Source organism: Lissotriton vulgaris, chromosome 3_1, assembly GCF_964263255.1.
Source record: "Lissotriton vulgaris chromosome 3_1, aLisVul1.2, whole genome shotgun sequence".
NCBI lineage: Eukaryota > Metazoa > Chordata > Amphibia > Caudata > Salamandridae > Lissotriton > Lissotriton vulgaris.
The window spans coordinates 1,095,149,490-1,095,169,019 of record NC_141689.1 but is presented as its reverse complement, the minus strand read 5'-3'; the positions used below and the strand labels follow the sequence as shown (position 1 = coordinate 1,095,169,019).

Here is a 19,530-nt window from a genome sequence, read left to right as displayed (position 1 = left end):
ATAGTACATGTTAACATCTTCTCAATACATGAGACACAGTGAGTAACTGATGTTCACCAATAAAAAAAATTTCAATTTACATAAGCATATATATATATATTTGGATTACAAAACAAATGACTGACTGGTTCATAATGTTTGTTTCTGAATTATTTGTCTTTGTTATGATAGTTTGAAAGTGGAAACTTATCCATGAAAAAAGGTTCATTTTGTGAAATAGTTTGTACATTTCTGTAGAAATTCTTCAAGGCAGATCCTTCTGGGTCCCATTATTAGTGGAAAGCTTTTCTAGATCTTCCATCTTTAAGCTTTGCTCCACCATTCCAGTACTTTTTTGAAGCAGATTCTCTTCATGATTGGAGTTTTGAGGAACTCGATCTGGTGCTACTTGACTATGGTTTCTGGTTGGTAAAATGGCATTACCAGTGGCTCTGTGTGAGTAGGTCTGCCTGTGCCCTAATTCCCCAAAGCAGAGATGAAGCTTGAAAGCTGCTTGAAAGCCACGACGGAAATTCTCATTAAAGAAGCCGTAGATAATTGGGTTGACGCTACTGTTAAAAAAAGCCAACCAGTGCGCGAATGGATAGATGTAAATATTGATGATCTGAGACTGGTCCACTGTTAGATTAGCATAGTCGGACAGCATCATCAAAGTCCACAGTGGAAGCCATGACAGAATGAAGAGCAGAGCGATGATGATCAGCATCTTGATTACTTTCTGCTTCTTTTTGGGCACACCTTGGCGATGATCTTGGCCTCGCATGCTTCCAGATGGCCCAGCACTCTTGAATAGAGCAAATCCAATACGAGCATACATGATAACGATGAGGGAGAGTGGAGCAAGGTAGATGTTGGCAAAAAGCACAGTTGTATAGATTCTTCGCATTTCTGGATTTGGCCAATCTTCCCGGCACCAATATATTGGTCCAGTTTGGTTGTGGTATCCCAGGATTACCCGAAAGTTATTGTCCTCTATCACATGGGACATGACTGCAGAAGGGCACATAATGGCAATCGCAAGAACCCAGATCACTGCAATGATCACGATTGCTGTGGTTATGGTAAGTTTCTGCTTAAATGGGTACACAATACATCGAAACCTGCAATGAGAAACATAATGTTAATATATTGCTTATTTACCTACAACAAAGAACCTGCATTTAACACCAATTGTTAGGTAACATTTTTAGCCAGGTATGAAATATTGCACATAATACATAAAGAGAATTGGGTTATCTTAGGATGAGCTGCAATCATCATCGTGCTGCAGCTTGCTAACTGAGATGTGCTCAACATCCAGATGACACAATCAACATTTTTGTGAAACAGGTCCTTGTGTACCATTGACGAATATGAAAGTTTTAAGCCTTTCTTGTTTGCTCACCAGACTCTATTTTTAAGGGTATTCTGATAAAGCCTCTTTTTATATGAAGGTAGAGAACATGTTTGTTTTTGGGCCTGATGGAAGGTTTGTCAATGACTGTGAGCATGTAATGTCAGCACCTAAAAACACTAAGGGAAAGATTTATAAATATTTCACACAACGTAATACAGCAAGACACCTTGCTGCTCTGCATTGTGCTGCATGAAAGGAAAAGGACAGGAATTACCCATATTTAACATTATATGGCGCGCTCAGGCCCTCTCTTTGCACTGGCACACTTTTGGCTGCCTAGCAAATTGCAGGCACCCTTGTGTCATGGTGCAAGAGGGCTTGTGTTGCAGGCAGGATTGTTTGTTTGCAGGAAGAGGCACCTTCCTGCACTAAAACAATCCTCTTAGGCATTCTCCTCTTTCTATGAATGCTGCAGAATACAGCATAAGTAGAAAGTGGAAAAATTAGGAGAAATAATGATGTCTCTGCGTTACTCTTTCCTTTGAAAGGTGTACCATTTTGATGCATTCCCAGGTCTACCACTCATGCTAAATCTAGGAATGCACCAGAATCCATGAGAGGATACATGGGAGGACCCATGCGCCACCCATGGAACTCCTCCCTTGGGCGGCAGAGTAAAGCAAGGCAGTGACTTGTGCTGCCTTGTGTTACTCCAGTTTTACCAAGCAATCTAATGCCACACCAGGTTGTGGCTTGGTAAATCTGACTTTACAGTTGCTTTGGTCTTGTGGTACCTTGTGTGATGCAAGGGCAATGGATCACTTTGATAAGCCTGGCCCTAATTTTTAAAGTAACTTTACTATTCTATCACTTCAAAAGGTAAAGAACATAGGGGCATATTATCAAGGGGGTTTACCTCCGCTTTTTTGGCTTTAAAAGCCAAGAAAGCGGAGATAAAATTATCTCCCTATTACCTAGCTGTCGCTAACACCAGTTAGCAACAGCTAGTAGGAGATAGCGACCATCTTGGGCCCCACTTTGCATGTCAGTGATATTTATCACGAATGACATGCAAAGTGGGCGTGCCAAGATGTTAGCGACTGGAAACAGTCGCTAACATCGCTATCTCCTATTACCAACCTTTGGAGATATTCGCGCTAAGGAAAATATCTCCAAAAGCTAACAACTGCCCTGAGCAGTTCTTAGCCATGTTATCCAATGGGAGGTGGATAACATGGCTAAGAACATTAGCTCGGTAATGCATGAATATCGCCGACTTTTCAGCGATATTCATGCATTGCGGCCGATTTTTATCGCATTTGCGATAAACCTTGGTAATACCAAGGTTTATCTGCGATAAAAATCGCCGCAGCTCAGCGGTAAATTTTTGTCTCTAGCAAAGCAATAGCGATAATTATCGCTATTGCTTGGTAATATGCCCCATAGACATTTAATATGTACTCTAGCAGAAAATCGTTTTCTAAATACGGTCCTGCAAAAACATAGGAGACAAAATATTGACTACCACAATATTGTAAAGCTATGTCTATAAGTAAGTATAACTTTGAAGTTGTTAAATTCTTAACTCCATATCTATGCACCTTGAAAAAAAAGTGTTGTTATAGTTAAGTCAGAGTTTAAACAGGCAGAGCATTTTTTGTTTTGGTAATAACTTTGAGGCTATTTTACAAATCTGGAAGAAACCTTCCCAAAAACGGTCATCCACTTTGGCTCCCATGTGGAAAGCTTTGCGTTGATCCAACAAGCATGGAGGGGGTCATAAGAAGAAGGGGTGGACCCAAAAATGTTGATTTCCAATTTAAATTCCCTTTGTAAGGTTGATTAACAGGTAAATGGAATAAAACAATATTAGGCAAAACATTGGAGCTTTAGTCAGGTAGGGTGCGTTTTGTGATTTGGTGTAAATGTGTTCAGCCATTTTTGAGAATTTAGCAGTAAAAGAGGTGCTCAGGTTGGGCTTGAAGGTTAGGTATCTTCAGTCAGTTGGTCCCGTGGTAGTCCAGAGGTACTGAAAATTAAAACAATAAAGCATTGTCATTGGTCAAACAACATTTTTCTTCTGTCAGTCATTTCGTTACTGTGGAACAGGTGGCAGTTCATGCTGTACCTAGCAATCTTATGTCTGGACATTACTGATAAAAAAATGTTGTGGCCACAATTACTGGACTCCGTGACTCGGTCCCTATGTCCTTAAAGTGTTTTTGAAAAGCAGCATAATGGTGCAGTGGGACTCCAGGCACCTGTGAGGGATGACCCAGAGGGTCCCTACGACAGAGGCCAACATTAAAAACATAAGGTTTTTGTTGTGGGTACTGAATGACTGCGGTGGGACCCAGCATAGAATTCCTGGGAGGTACCACAGTTTTCCTACAGTACCCACTGCTTAAGTTTCAGCCCCATGTGCAAGCTTCCCCTGGGAAGCTTGGACGGTACCGCTTAATCAAGAGGGTGATTCTTGAGTGGTGAGTACTGCAGAACCCAAGCAAAAAAATGATAATATTAAAACTAAATAAAATGTGAGGGGGGCAACAGTGAAGGGTTGGTCATCTGCAGGGGTATATGTATCTGTGTAAGGTTGCCCACTTGCAGGGGGATGAGTGCAGGGCTGGCCAGAAGCCAGTCCCTGCACCAACCCCTTGCAGCAAATGGCCAAACAAGGTGCACAACAGGGGTTGGCGGCCCACCGTGGAGTGGCCCTTGGCTGCACACGGCCAAAGGTCATGCACATGGCTGCCTGTAGGTGGATGAATTATATTTAGATTTTGAAATTAGATCAAAACTAACACTTTGGAAATGAAAGCCTCAGACCACTTTGAAATATGCCTCTGCAATCCACATCAAATACACTCAGCCTTTACCTTGGTTAACATGGAGTACTGCTTACATCCTAATTGTTAATGATTTAACGATTTATGGAGTAATGAGAATAGCAATATCATGGATGATGGCATTTGAGGTGCCATCACTGATGTCATCAATGATGTGATTTAACAGGTCATGAGTGATGTAATATTTCAGATCATAAGCAGTGAATGACAGGGGCGCAAGGTAAAGTTAGTTCGTGAAAATATAACTGGAGCATTTTAGTGTTTTTTTTTTATTTCTAAAATTTAGCTCTTATCTTATTTAAACGCTTAAATGAAATCTCACTTTAACTCATCACTAAAACCACATTTGAATAGGGAATTGAATTTTTGGCTTGCTAATATCTTTAGTGCCATTTGACAAATCTTCACTAAAAGATTTATTAAAAAAACGCCTCATCCAGCTCAACTCCTTTCTGGAAGTTTTTGGTGTGATTCGTCAAGCGGGGGTCGAGAAAAAAGTGGGGGAGGGGCAAAAAGTGTTTTGATCATGTAATTTTCCATAGGAAAATTGAACAGCAATACAGAAAAAAGGCTAAATGGAATCACCCCAAATTAGGCATGAAGTGGGATCCTTACTCAAAAATCATGCTTTTTGTGATTTATGCCTAGATGCATCAAACTGAATTGCATTCGTAAACGGTGCGAATCGCATTTTTCGGCCGTTTGCGAATGCAATTCACTAATTTGGAATGCATAATGCATTTCGCAATTTTAGGAATCGCAACCATGTTGCGATTTCTAAAATTGCGATTGCATTTAAGAAATCGCAATTTGAGATTTCTTAAATGCTATGCATGATTATTTTAAAATTGCGAATTCGCAATTTGGAATGGGTAAAATAGCATGAAGTTGAACTTCATGCTAAATTACTGAAAACTTTCAAATATGCACAAATTGCATTTTTGAAAGTTTAAATTTACACACACACATGCCCCAAGGGCATGTGTGTGTATCAATGGATCTTAAAGTTAAGTTTGAGGGGTGTAGGGAGGGATTCTTTGAACACCCCCCTGCACACTTGAAATTGCATTCACATTTTGCGATTCGCAAAATGGAATTCGCAAAATGCGATTGCCTTCCCATTCATTCCTATGGGCCTTTTGGCCCATAGGAATCAATGGGAACGGTTTCCTTAATTGCAATTCGTAAATGGTGAATCGCAATTAAGGAAAAGTACCGAATCGCAAAAAAAATTGCGAAATTTTCATGCATTGCCATTTGCGATTTCTAAATTGCGATTCCTTAATTTTCGCAATTTAGAAATCGCAAATGGAAACAATGATGCATCTACCCAATAGAGTGGATCAATTCAGTGGATTTTTAGAAATTAGTGCTCTAAATTGTAGGAAATTGGGTTATTAGTTGTCAGGCTAGCACAAGTAATAGGTCCACAATCACCTTGTTAGGAACAAAACACCCCATTATAACACTTGACTCTTTCAGGGTAGTGAGGCAGAGCAGTCCAAGGCCTACTCAGGGGAGATGGTATAGGCAAGTAATCCCCATTCACTGGCGTGCAATAATAACACTCCATATATGATTGTCCAGTCAGTTCCTTTTCTTTACAGAAAATTACATACACACTACTAAATACAACATACTAATTTCCAAATATGTGTATTGGCAGATGGAAAATACCATATATGACATTGTACAATCAATCAATTTCTTTATTCAACAATTCTGCCCTAAAAGCAAGTAGAAAGTAAAACATAAGTACAATAAAACCATTTAAAATCACCTCAGAGAACCATTTTAAAACAAATCCATGTAATAGCATCATGACTTTTAACATGCAAACATTATCCATGGTGTTAACTAGCTTCTTGAAACACGCAAAATACAGACACTCCTACTAAACATCCAAGCTCAATGTGAATGATAGACATAAAATTCATGCAGTATCAGTCTTAGTTAACAAAGATACCAGGGTTGGCTGCATTATAATCCCCAAATCTAACCTAATGATGATGTTTGGCAGTACTACCCTTGCATACAACCACACAATGTCAACATTCTGAACAGCCACCTCGGCATTCCGGAAACTATTCTTTTCTGCCTGTGTCTGCACATAAACAACAGGAAACTAGAAACAGCAGATGCAATTAGAATGCTGTCTTGTATCTAAGAATCCTAGAAGCTGTCCTAAATTCCATGGACTCCATGTTAGGGCGCAGCAGCAATATCCAGTTCCTCCTACAGGTGTGATAGTGGGGGAAGAAAAACACAAAATGGATGATACATTCTTTTACCTCTGGGCAGAAGGGACAAGTCATGGTGGAGGGACGTTGCAATTTGGCGGCGACTGAACAAAGCAGCAAGTCCAAATCTGAAATTTGATATACAGGACTTTGGTGAGTGAGGGCTCAATCACATCCATGTGCTCTTCCAAGGAGTAGACATCGTTGAACTCAAGGAAGGTCAAAGAGCCCACCACCCACATGCCTCTAGTAGGAATCGCTACCTGGAATCGACCGCACTTTCTCATGAATAATAGTGATTTAGACTGATTTCTTTTATGCAACATACAATACGGCATTTCACGACTTTCAAGCCCTGATGAAGTTCTCGTATGGAGAACGAAATGCAATGGTTGGACTGTAAAAAACTCTCATTATTGAAAATGAAATAAAGGAAACTTTATCAAAATCTATCTAGTGATTTTTGGACTTCTTTCCCTTGCGCACGCCCGAATATTTATAGTTTTGAATTCAGGTTGAAATTGAGAAGTAACAGCCCAGGTCTCCTGGAGCACACAAATATCGAGTTGATCCACAAAACTACACCAAACAGGACAAGCATGTTCATTCATAATGGCCGCAAAAGTCCAGGAGAGAAACTTCGTATGGATTGTGGCATTAGCCAAGGGGTTACCACTAGCAGACATACTAGGGATGGCAATCGCAGGAAATTGAGGGCCATCAACTGGAGCGTGATGTACCATATTACCAATGACAGAAACTTTATGAGCATACAGCATGAGTTTCTACATCCATAGCCCTTACCAAGTCAGTCATCCTGCCCTGGACCAGGGGGAGAGAGACTTAATCGCTGGCACCCAGATCTGATAGTACTGAATATCTATTATTAGCGGAAACAAAACAGTCTCTGGGAGCACTCTATCGATATCATGGAATCCTTCATCCACTCAACTGACTAGGGTGATTGGGTCTATGGAAATAGGCAAGGGGGACAATACTAGCAGCTGCTCCTAGGTTGCCAGGCTATCACCAGATTTAATCAGGGGAAAAGAAATGCCCTGCAATTTATTACCCCACAATCCCCTTCTATAGAATTAGCAGATTGGCCTATCAACCTGATCCTCCTCATCAGTAATATATAATCATACTCGGAAATGGGAAAGTCAATGTTCCGTGCGAGCCAATGGCAAACTTTAATCTTCACTTCCTGGTCTGATTCTCCCTTATCAACGGTTAGTGGCGATATTCCAACAAAGACCACCAAATAGAGACAGCAGTCACGAGGCAGGGTCAAGTACAGCTGGAAGTGATTGGAATGATGCTGTGAGGTTTGCTGTGACCTTTGCTCTGTGGAGGGGTCTATTTTTGCAACTGACCTCAGCTTGCCTTTTTTCTCCTAATCCAACTGAACCATAGTTTATTATGGGCAATGACCCTGCTCCCAGGACTGGAGTGGATGGATTTGCGGTAGGAGTGGGTGTCTCAGTGGGCAACAAGGAGATCTGCTCTGCAGGACAGTTGGTGTTAATGTATCTGACCCCTGTGTTGAAGGATACCTAACCAAGGGGGTACCAGAAGGACATTTAACTTAGAAGATAATCCCTGAGGACCTCTTCCTGGGCACATAACCTGTCCACTAGGGGGGCAATTAAAGAAGTCACCATGGATTTGACTTAAACCATAGCGTTTTCCCAAACCAAATTAAGCGCCCCATCTCTTTCGCTAGATATGGCCTTTGGTGACATCTCAGCTTGCAGTTGAGGATCAGCATCCACAAAAACCAAGGGAGGTAGCCCAGTGCATCCTCTTCCGGATGATGATGGGCAAAGAGGTGCCCAGTCTTGGTCCGGTCTTCGCCCGGGCGAAAACCTGGGCGCGTCCCGTGCTGTGGGAAGTGGTCCATGCTAATGAGACTGTCAGGAAGTCTTCTGCCCAATCTAAGAATTAACGGCAATGAAGTCCCACCCCAGCGCCACCAAATGCCGAAGGGAAGTGTAAGCAGGGAATCACCAACTGAGGAAACTGCGCTGTGGGAAGCAGGCCGCACTAATAAGTGTGTGAGGTAGTCTTCTGCCCTGCCTGGAAATGAGATGCACTCTGAGGAATGAAGCCCCATACCAGGGCAAAGGGTTACACAAACATATCAAGTGAGTCAATTTTTTGGTCAAGATTCAAGATCAACAAACCACATGTTAAGATCATCATCTTGTACTTGAATGCAATTATCAAAAATATTATTCCTGCATGAATGCACTTATTAATACTAATACAACATATATAATTGGAGCAATAATTATTATACAAACCAATACAGCATTTTTAAGAAGTGAAATCTGATTGTGCATTTTTTTATACATTGTTATCCATTAATATTTAATTAGAAAAGCAGCCCCTAGAGAAAATTACATTTTAATGACACTGCATTGCAACCATACACTGAGCCCGTGAGGAACACTTCACAAAATTTATTTCTCGTAACTACCTTCAGGCTTCCAGGCCCTAAGGACTGTAACCATATACATTGCCCCTAAGAAACACTCACACCTTTAGAGCAAAAGCTCTAGACTTGGGAGTGTTTACAAACAGGATGCAAATCCTGGGAAGGTGAATATTTTGGGCTCCTCCCCAACTTAGGGTGGGGACTACTCAAACCTATCCTGGGGAAAGTTGCATCTTTCCTGATATTGTTGGTTGTGACCCCATCGTCTGGGGGCCACCACAAGGGAAGAGACACCCATAATAAAGCAAAAACAACCAGACCTGCAGTGCATTATGAGGTGCTGCCTCAGGAGCAGTGAATATCTTATTATTGGCTCTTCCTCTTAACCTAGGTTGTGGTTTTCTTTGCTCTTGTTTTAAGGGGTGCCCGGTCAAACCTGGGTACCCCGCACATGGTTCATGTTGGGGGTGGCCTAGAGAGTCCAACCCTGGCTGCCCCACCTGCTCCATGATCGGGCTGTACTCTCCGGAAAGGTCTATCTGCCTGCCGCTGGAGTCTGTGGCAGCCTCCTGTTCCCACCTAGACATGGGCACAGGGAGTGGGGTGGGCTGTCCACAGCTGGGGAGAGCAATGATGCTCCCTCCATCATTTTAGCATCCCGGGGTCAGAAATGGAGCCCCAGCACCCTTAACAGAAGTGCACCAGAGGAATGGGCTTCCTGGGCACATGAAAGGGTAAAGGGAGGGGGCACCATGCACAACCCCTCCCTCGGGCATTAAAGTGAAATATTTTTGAACCAACCCATGGGCCCTGGCCCACACAGGAATAAATGAAGAAATGGCAGTGGAGCACCAAGCGCTTTGTTGCCAGGGAAAGCTCGTCAAACTTTAAAATGCCATTGCTTGGACCCGTTGGGCCGATTTGAATGATCTTGGGCTTATTTTACTCCTTGTGGTGAACTCTGTCCACCAGGGGCAGCTGCAGCAACTCTCTACCTCCAAAGTGGTGCAGTCCTCAAGGATCTGGTTTTCAAAGCTCTGTGTGCCAGCTCTGTTCCTGATCTTGGTTTCTGGGTGGAAGAAGTCCAGGACTTTCCATCAACTGGCCTACAGGGGATGTAAGGAGGCCAGCGTCACTGGCCCTTAGGAAGACTTAGTGGTCCTGGGGTCAACTGGGCAGAGTCTTTAGTCCTAGATGGGGGTCATGGGGTTCCTCCTTCCAGTACTCCATGGTGGTCCAAGAATCCAGCAGGGATGTGTAGAAAAATTCACAGGCAAAATACAGTCTCCCCCTTGTGCACACCTTTTTATGGGGGAGAGGAACGTTCCAGAAGTCAGAAAGCCCTGGCTAATCCTAGGGGGCCATGTCACCTCTCTACCCCTGTCCCAACCCTCCTTTACAGCATACTGGGACAATTCATAAGAATGTCATCTAGGAGTCACTGGTCATATCTGCCTGTGGGGTCTCAGCCCTGCCCCTCACTTGACTTTACTGCCAGAGCCGTGCAAACCAATAGTTCAAAGTGAGCCCCCTCCTCCCCAGGTATGCTCCAGTCATCTGGGCACTCTCCTGTTCTCAGTGGACTTTGGCAGGTCCATCCCTGGTACAGTGTGACAGCTGAGAGACTGATCCAGACCCCATTGCGCCCAACTACCTATGTGCAGTTACAGGGCTGTGCACAACAGTAGTCTCCCATGCGCAGCCCGCATACATGTACACAGGCAAGGGCCCCTTACACTTGCTGCGTCACAATGGCCATATCTTAAAAGGCACTGGTGGTAAACAGGCGCAGTCCGTTTGCTATGCCATTTCTATGGGTGAGACACATGTAGTGAGACTCACCCACAGTGAAAAAAAAAAAACTGGGTGATCAAAAAAGCAAAAAATCCTGGTGTACTTAATGGGCTGAACCTAAGTGCAACAAAAATATATGTACTTTTCAGGGCGCAGAGGATCTGCAGACACAACAGATCAAAAGATTAGATCCGATTGGCTACGATTAACATCAACAAAGATGTAGCAGCAGCCATTTTACGACACAGCAACTTAGTCCCTTGTCTTTAAAAAAACCATTAAAAGACATATAGGGCAGCCAGGTAGGGCTTCCTGGACTCTCTAGGTCTGGTCGGGGTGTCCCAGAGAGACAACCATTTAGCCAAATTTAATTTATTTTATAACATGTGGTACCAAGGTTTTGTGGTAAAAATAAAAATAAGGGTAGACTCACGCCCTTTTTAATGAGCATCTCCTTGGGAAGGGCAAGTACCATGGTGGGTTTGGTGCATTGTTAATCTATACTAATATAATAAAGAGAGAGCCCAAACCTTTGAGGCGGGTAATCTCAGGAACCACCGCACCAATCACAACACCCAATACAGCGTTGGAAAGGGCAGTTGCAGCAGAAGGACATAGGCTATGCAGACGCCCACCATATACATTTAAAAGGTAAAAGACCCGTGCCAGCAAAGTAGTCCCTTGTGGGCGGGTCTGCGTTGTGCTGTGGGCGTGTGCTGGGGGCGTGATAAATGCTGGGGGCGTGTGGTACGTTCCGCCCTTCATGCCATGTCACATATTGTGTGATAATCCCACCCTGCTCTCTTTAAATACCCCTGCACCCCATAATCATAACCCACCTTTACTCCTTAAAATACCCCAACACCCTTAAACACTAACTCAACTTAACCCTATAAATATACCCTCTAGCCCAAAACCCAAACCTGTCCCTAAACCCTAAAAATACCACTGTACCCCAAAACTCAAACCTAGCCCTGAACCCTAAAAATACCCCTGTACCCCAAAACCCAAACCTAGCCCTGAACCCTAAAAATACCCCTGTACCCCAAAACCCAAACCTAGCCCTGAACCCTTAAAATACCCCTGTACCACAAAACCCAAACCTAGCCCTGAACCCTAAAAATACCTCTGTTCCCCAAAACCCATACCTATCCCTAAACCCTAAAATTACCTCTGTACCCCATAACCCAAAACTATATCTGAACCCTTAAAATACCCAAACACCCCAAAACATATACCTCAGTACCCAACAACATATACCCCTATACCCATAATTACCTTATCCAAACATTTTAAAAAAACATGCTTTTACCATTCGTGCATTTGCAACGAATTTCGTTGTAAATGTATGCGTGGTAAAAGCATATAAAATGTAATGCCATGCGTTATAATAGCATTGCAGAGTCATGGTACTTTCGTAATGAAAGCGTGCGGAGTGATGGTTTGCGTTAAGAAAGTTGCGGAATAATGGGTGTTTACCCTCCCCTGGTAAGTACATTGGTGGCACGGCAGCCCACATCTCCAGCAACATACTCATATTTTTTCACCACAGATTTGAAAAATGCACAGATCTCTCTCATTGATGGCCAGCACCGACATACACTTTTAGACACACCTCCCGCCACAAGTTCTAGAATTGCGAACTTTAGAGCTGGGGAGCTTCGTTCGAATCTTGGCATCAGCTCAACATCCTGTGATTCCAGGCAAATCGCTTTGTCTCCCCATGCCTACCACAAATGAATGTGTTCTTCTGTATGGTAAATTGTGCTCATGCCATGCTGTCGAGTTTGCGCTATATAATATTGCAAGGAAAAATAAAGTAGGGAAACTCGAGTTCACACACTACTGAACGCGCACTCTTAAGTGCATCAGCAGTGCACTGTGAATCAGAGCGTCACAGATAAGAAATGCTACGAAAACGAAATCCTACAAAACAATATACTACTGGCCGGCAGCAATTCATACCTGGACAACGTCGGGACGGGCTGCAAGTTCATTTTATAAAGGGCCAGGGGCGTGGGTGTGCCCCTCTCCCCAAGTCACCCAATAGTTCTGGGGATCGTCCTGCTGGGGCTCATTGTATTGTTTACTGGGTTTTTGAATTGGAGCATGGGGCCTAGGGCCTGATGGATACAAGTGGCATGCCGACCTCATCCCATAGGACACTATGTTGCTTCTTTACAGGCACCTTGCACCACCAATACGTCGCATTTTGCCATGTTAAAAGTGATGCACCAGCGGTGCAAGGAGCTTCTAAATAGCTTCTATAGTTCCCTGTCTACCAGAGTGCGGGCAGGGAAAATGTCATTGCTCCCATAGGGTGGGAGCAGAAAGGCTCCTGCTGGGTGGAAGCCTAAATATACCTACCTGCCCGCAGTCTGGCAGGAGGGAATAGAAAAATACTACAACTCAGCGGGAGCACTAAGAAAAGCAGCTCCCACTGGGTGGGAGCAAATCAGGGTCATTGCCCCACATGGGAGTTGCCAAAGCCACAGGAGCTATGGGCCTCCACCAGCAACCCCCAGCAAAAACAATTGTAAGAAAACAAAAGTGCAGCAGGCTCACGAGCCGGCGCATCATTAAGGTGCTGGTCATGGGATCCAGGTGTGTATTGGGAGGCTCCTTGTAGCCCCCAAAATTAAAAGAAACAGAGGGGGCTCTGGGGAAGAGAGTGCACCCAATAAATTAAAAGTGTAGAAAAAAATTATTGAGCGGCATGAGATGGACGTTTATTAGTCACTCTTCCCAGCAAGAAGCACCTCATAAATCCATTCAGGGGCTAATTTGCATAATTTTTCTGCTTTGTGGGGCCACAAAATTGTGAGGGGACACCACCAACATGCTAGAAAAGTGTCGTTGTGGGATGCAGATAGTGCAGGAGCCCCCAAGAAATATTTTATTAACAGTAACCATGTGTTTCCTGAACCCTACAGAACATGACCCCAGGAATAGTTATTCATGTTTTTAATCTTTTCTTGAGTTGTAGCTTTTGCTCTTCAGCTGAGGATGGCAGAGATCCCTAGAGGCTGATCTTATGTATGAATGATGTGATCTGAGTAGTGCAAAAGAAACATTCTGACACTGTTTACTGTTGATATGTTGACCTTCCTTTATTAATGTCATGACTCCTTGATAAAGCCAGGAGACTTGCCATGCATATGTATGTGTTCACCCTTTAACAAAACCAATATACTTGTTTGGTAAGATAGTGTGATGATCCCTTGACAAAGCCAATACGTTTGTCTTCATTTAATGAAAGGGTGACCTCTTGTCAAATCCAGTAGACCTTTTTTGGGTACTGTTACCCTTTGACAAAGCTAATAATCTTGTTTTATAGATTGATGTGATGACTACTTGACAAAGACAGTAGGCTTGTCTTTATATAAGGATTTGATGACACCTGTATAAAGCCAATAAGCTTGTCTTCACATAATGATGTGGTGACTCCTGGAGAAAGCGATCAGGCTTGACTTGTGTATTGATGTGGTCACCTCTTGACAAAGTCAATAAACTTGCCATTTATATGCTGGTTTTGTGAATGCTTGAGAAAGCCAGTAGACTTGCATTATTTGAAATGACACTTCTTTATATTGTGACGAGTGCTTTCATTGGCTGGTTGTGCAGAGGGGTTGGACTCTTGTCCAATGGGTGGACACAGGGGTTGACTACTTGTGGTGGGGTGGATGCCTGCCTAGCTGAAGATTAGGCCTTGTGGCTAACCCCCAACTGCGCACAACTAAAGACCATGTATGGCGGTGGTTGGCGGGAGAGGTGAATACAGGGTCGGCCAGTGGCCAACCACCTGACGCGCACAGCCAAAGGATGTGTACAGCGGGAGATCAGCATATTTCAGTGTGGTAATAAAATCTACTTTACGTTAAAAATAATTAGAAATTCACTGAAAAAACAAGGGATAAAGTGACGTTAAAGTTAATTATGGTAATATTATCATACTTTATATATTTTTTTAAACCTCAGAAACTCACTAAGAAAACCAAAGGTTAAAGTGACGTTATAGATAGGTGAAAATATCCGTTAAAAAATAACATGTTAAACATAAAAAAGACTGAAATTCAACGGTTATAATTAACTCAAGCAATTATAACTTGCACCATCGCCATGCACTGCTTATGACGGCACATAGTACATCACTCATGATATATTCTATGACATCATTGATAACACTACTGATGATATCTGAAATTACATTATTGATGACAACACTGTGCATGGTGGGGTGAAGCTAATGTGCGAGGGCTGTACCACTATGACAGGCTCCGCACACACTTTACTCAAGATATGGTGCTGTGTGCAGGTCGGAAAAGGCAGCAAAGGTAAGTGCGAATATGCACAGCCAGTATTCCGAGAACTTCAGGCAGCCATGCTTAGACATCACTGTGTGGTCAGTAAGCAATTTGCTGAGTCTCTTCCATTAGACATGTCATTTTGCTGCAAAAATTATGTTTTGCTATAATTGTTTTCCTTACTTAGCTAGACTGAAAATGTTCATTGATTTTGAGATTTTGAGAAATTGGGCCTTTTCAACAATTGAGCCAATTGCATTATAACTGAAATCGATTTTATTTGTAATCAGTAATGTGCATTATCCTTTAGGTGCAGTGCTTCTAATGGTACACTTTATTATGGATAGAAACATTAGACATTTCTAAGTTGGCAGGAGACCTAAACTTTGACCCTGAAGTGATTTGCACAATTATTGATTTGGGAAATTCATCGAGGGAGAGTGGAGTATATTTTATTCCTTGAGTCATGTCTGACATTTGGAGTGCTACAGGGTTCCTCACTGCATTACTGATAATTATAATCTACTGATTCCTTTTCTTCCAGGTTGTACATTCATTTGGGGTAGTGCGCCACTCTCTTTGTGTAAAACATCCAGGAATGTTTTATGTGTTGCCTGGGCCTGGCTGCTAAGTTGACTTGGAATCTCAATAGTTTAGGTGAAAATCTAGATGATAGAAAGCCTGTTGTACTCAGTGCTGCATATATGTACGTGAATATTTTGGAGAAAACTTTAACCCACTAAAATCCATCAAGGCTCCCAATTAAGAATGGGAGGAAATTGCGTAGGTAGACAAGTGGTTGGGAATTCACGGTTCTGAGAGGTACATCTGCACCAGTTTCTGGGTAATGGACTGGGTAATGTAGACACGTGTACAAATACGTGTGCACCCGTGTAAGGGCTGCGCAGGGAGATTCCTGTTGTGCGCAGCCAAGGAGAAGGTACAGATAGAATGGTGGGCAGGAATTATGCAGAGTTGGGTGGTGAAATAGAATAGGCTTTATAAAGTGGGGAGACACATGTAAGGGAAAATCAGTGTGTTTTACTGATTTCACTGTAGGAACACTTCATTACAGTCCTATGAAGAGAGAGACCACATGGGGTAGTTTCACTTCCGTAAGGCCTACAAATTCCAGACATGCACCAAAGTACACTGTAAGTTATGTAAAAAGAAGTATTCTGCTGAGTCCATAGCCATTTCTGTACTTCTCATGGGTCATCCAGAAATGTTATATTCCTCTGACTCAGCTCATGACCAGAGTTTGCCAGGATGGATTAATTATGTCCCTCCCCAACCTGAAGCATCAGAGGCCTAGCCCTTCACTGCAAGCATTCCAAGGGCGAAGGTCTCCTCTCCAGGAGGGAGAGATGGGGGTGAAGCTGCAGGTTATCCATCAGCAGCTGTCACCCAGTGCCAGGGACCAGGCCGGCTCTGGGCCCGGGCCATTAAGTCAGCAAGGGCGAAGGGGCTTTTAAAAGAACATGTGGCATGAGACCCATGGACAATACCATTTTGAAGTATCCCAGAGGCCTGTGTAGGAAGGAGGGAGCAGGGATAGAGATGTGATGTGTTGCTGCAGGATAGGGCAGAAGTACCTTTCTGCCAGCCCTCCAAATTCTATTAAAAGGTCTTGCACAGGAAGAGGAGCTCTCTCTGAGTTGTGCACTTGCTGAGGAAGACTAGTGCTAGAGCCTGGCACCAAGGGCAGTTGGAAGGAAGAACCCACTGACTGTCCCAGGACTCTGGACTGTACCTTTGAGGGAGTCAAGGGACAGTGAGGAGAAGCCTGGGCCGCTGCGCAATGAGAAGAGAGGCCCAGAAGCAGAGCCAGGTGAAAGGCTGGTGCAGGGAGCCTGTGAAGACAGCTCCTTGCTGAGTCTGCCTCCTTCAGGCCAAAAGGGTGGTGAAGAGTGATCCAGGTGGCTAGGGCTGGCCACCAGGAGCAAGAAGAGGCCAAAATTGTCAAAATCGGCCGCACAGGCCGAGAAATGCCTCCCAGTAGGTAGGCAACCTTTGACCATTTGCTGAGACCGACGACGTAGCTTTCAGAACCTGGCTGTATGCAAATTAGTCTGTTCCTGTCCCAGTGCATGATGGGAACAGGGCAAACCAAACTACAAAAGCCAATTCTTACACTGGGAAGGAAACAAGCTCCCGGGGACCGGTTTCTGGCATTACAGCCGTCTTCGGCCCGGTTTGCTTGAATCCTGATGGATGAAGCAAGCCGGGCCGAAGACGGCTGAAATGCCAGAAACCGGTCCCCGGTAGCTTGTCTCCTTTCTGGTGAAGAATTGGCTTGGTAGTTTAGTCTGCCCTGTTCCCATGATGCACTGGGCCAGGGACAGACTGATTTGCATATAGCCAGGTTCTGAGCTGGGATGGGGCAGTGAGATAAATAACGGTGATGGATCAAGCCCTGATCTTTGGACTCGGTAAGAGTGGTCTGCTCAATTCAGACACTCTGTTCATCACCACTCCCTTTTCTGAATCGTTTTTGGCCACTATAGGTGTGGCAGGGTATACTCAGACATGAGTCCCTTTCTCACTGCTCCATCAGGATTCAAGCAAGCCGGGCCGAAGACGGCTGAAATGCCAGAAACCGGTCCCCGGTAGCTTGTCTCCTTTCTGGTGAAGAATTGGCTTGGTAGTTTAGTCTGCCCTGTTCCCAAGATGCACTGGGCCAGGGACAGACTGATTTGCATATAGCCAGGTTCTGAGCTGGGATGGGGCAGTGAGATAAATAACGGTGATGGATCAAGCCCTGATCTTTGGACTGGGTAAGAGTGGTCTGCTCAATTCAGACACTCTGTTCATCACCACCCCCTTTTCTGAATCGTTTTTGGCCACTATAGGTGTGGCAGGGTATACTCAGACATGAGTCCCTTTCTCACTGCTCCATCAGGATTCAAGCAAGCCAGGCCGAAGACGGCTGAAATGCCAGAAACCGGTCCCCGGTAGCTTGTCTCCTTTCTGGTGAAGAATTGGCTTGGTAGTTTAGTCTGCCCTGTTCCCATGATGCACTGGGCCAGGGACAGACTGATTTGCATATAGCCAGGTTCTGAGCTGGGATGGGGCAGTGAGATAAATAACGGTGATGGATCAAGCCCTGATCTTTGGACTGGGTAAGAGTGGTCTGCTCAATTCAGACACTCTGTTCATCACCACCCCCTTTTCTGAATCGTTTTTGGCCACTATAGGTGTGGCAGGGTATACTCAGACATGAGTCCCTTTCTCACTGCTCCATCAGGATTCAAGCAAGCCGGGCCGAAGACGGCTGAAATGCCAGAAACCGGTCCCCGGTAGCTTGTCTCCTTTCTGGTGAAGAATTGGCTTGGTAGTTTAGTCTGCCCTGTTCCCATGATGCACTGGGCCAGGGACAGACTGATTTGCATATAGCCAGGTTCTGAGCTGGGATGGGGCAGTGAGATAAATAACAGTGATGGATCAAGCCCTGATCTTTGGACTGGGTAAGAGTGGTCTGCTCAATTCAGACACTCTGTTCATCACCACCCCCTTTTCTGAACCCAGAAAATGGAGAGGCAGGGGAGCACCTTCGTGCCCCCGGAAAGGTGCCTACGGGGCCCAGACTTCCCCTGGGCCCCCACGAAGTAAAGTCAGGGAGCGCTGTTGCACTGCCCATGAATCTGCCTCCAGGGGGTGCCAGGAGCCTACCCTGTCACCAATGAACAGGAAGCCGGGGAGCGCCATGGCTCCCCAGAAAAAAACTCGAGGGGCCCTGACGAAAACGAAGTTAGGGAGCGCCGTTGTGCTCCTGTGAAATATTCTGGGACCCAGGACCCCTAAATCCGGACTCCTGTGTCAGCAGGAAGGAGGAGGGAGTGCCATTGCACTCCCCCACAGTCATAGGAAGGATGGGGGACCAGCGGCAGCTTCTGTGCAGTCAGACCAGAATGGTCACTCCAACACTTGTGCCAACAAGGGAGCCGGCAGGAGCAGCCAGGGCTGGGCTCCCCGAGCTGCTTTTCACCTCACCTGTACAAAAGGGTTCCGGTGGGACCGGGCCCCCAACGAAGTGCAGATGTGGCGAGAGGCCACCAGCAAGGGCAGAGCAGCTCTCCCCTGAGCAGTGGGAGAGCAGCTGCTCTATTATTCAAGCGCTGAGCACAAATCACCCCATAATCCCTTGCAAGGCATGGGGAAGGCTATTTGTTTTGGCACATGGTGCCCCCCCCGGAATAGTGGGTCACCCCCATGTGTTGGAAAAGGTGCAGGGGAAGCTGGAGGAGCAATGCAGAATTGACCAGCACGAACATGGAAAGTCCCCACCCTCAGTCTCTTTGGGGCTTGAAGGAAAGAACACCTCAAAAGTTATTCATGTTTTGTAAGCCTACCTAGTGTTTGTAGTTTTGTTCTTTAGCTATAAGCTGATGGTTAGGACTGCACTGATGTATGAAAGGCAGAGCATGGATTTACTTTATCGAGATATTCCCTTGAGCTGGAAAGGTGTAATTACACTAGTGGTGCATGTATATGAAGTTGTTCCTTTTGGTGACTGGAAGTCACATGTGATATGTGAAATAATAAGCAAATTGGGGTTATGCTGATA

General features: G+C 44.5%; 1 protein-coding gene across 1 annotated transcript in view; it reads right to left on the bottom strand.

Moving 5' to 3' along the window:
• Positions 1 to 244: 244 nt before the first annotated feature.
• Positions 245 to 19,530, bottom strand: part of NPFFR2 (neuropeptide FF receptor 2) — a 146,018-nt gene continuing 126,732 nt past the window's right edge. Inside the window, exon 3 of the mRNA XM_086963635.1 lies at positions 245 to 1,100. Within this exon, the coding sequence (XP_086819761.1) occupies positions 245 to 1,100 (856 nt within the window). The remainder of the gene's footprint in view (positions 1,101 to 19,530) is intronic.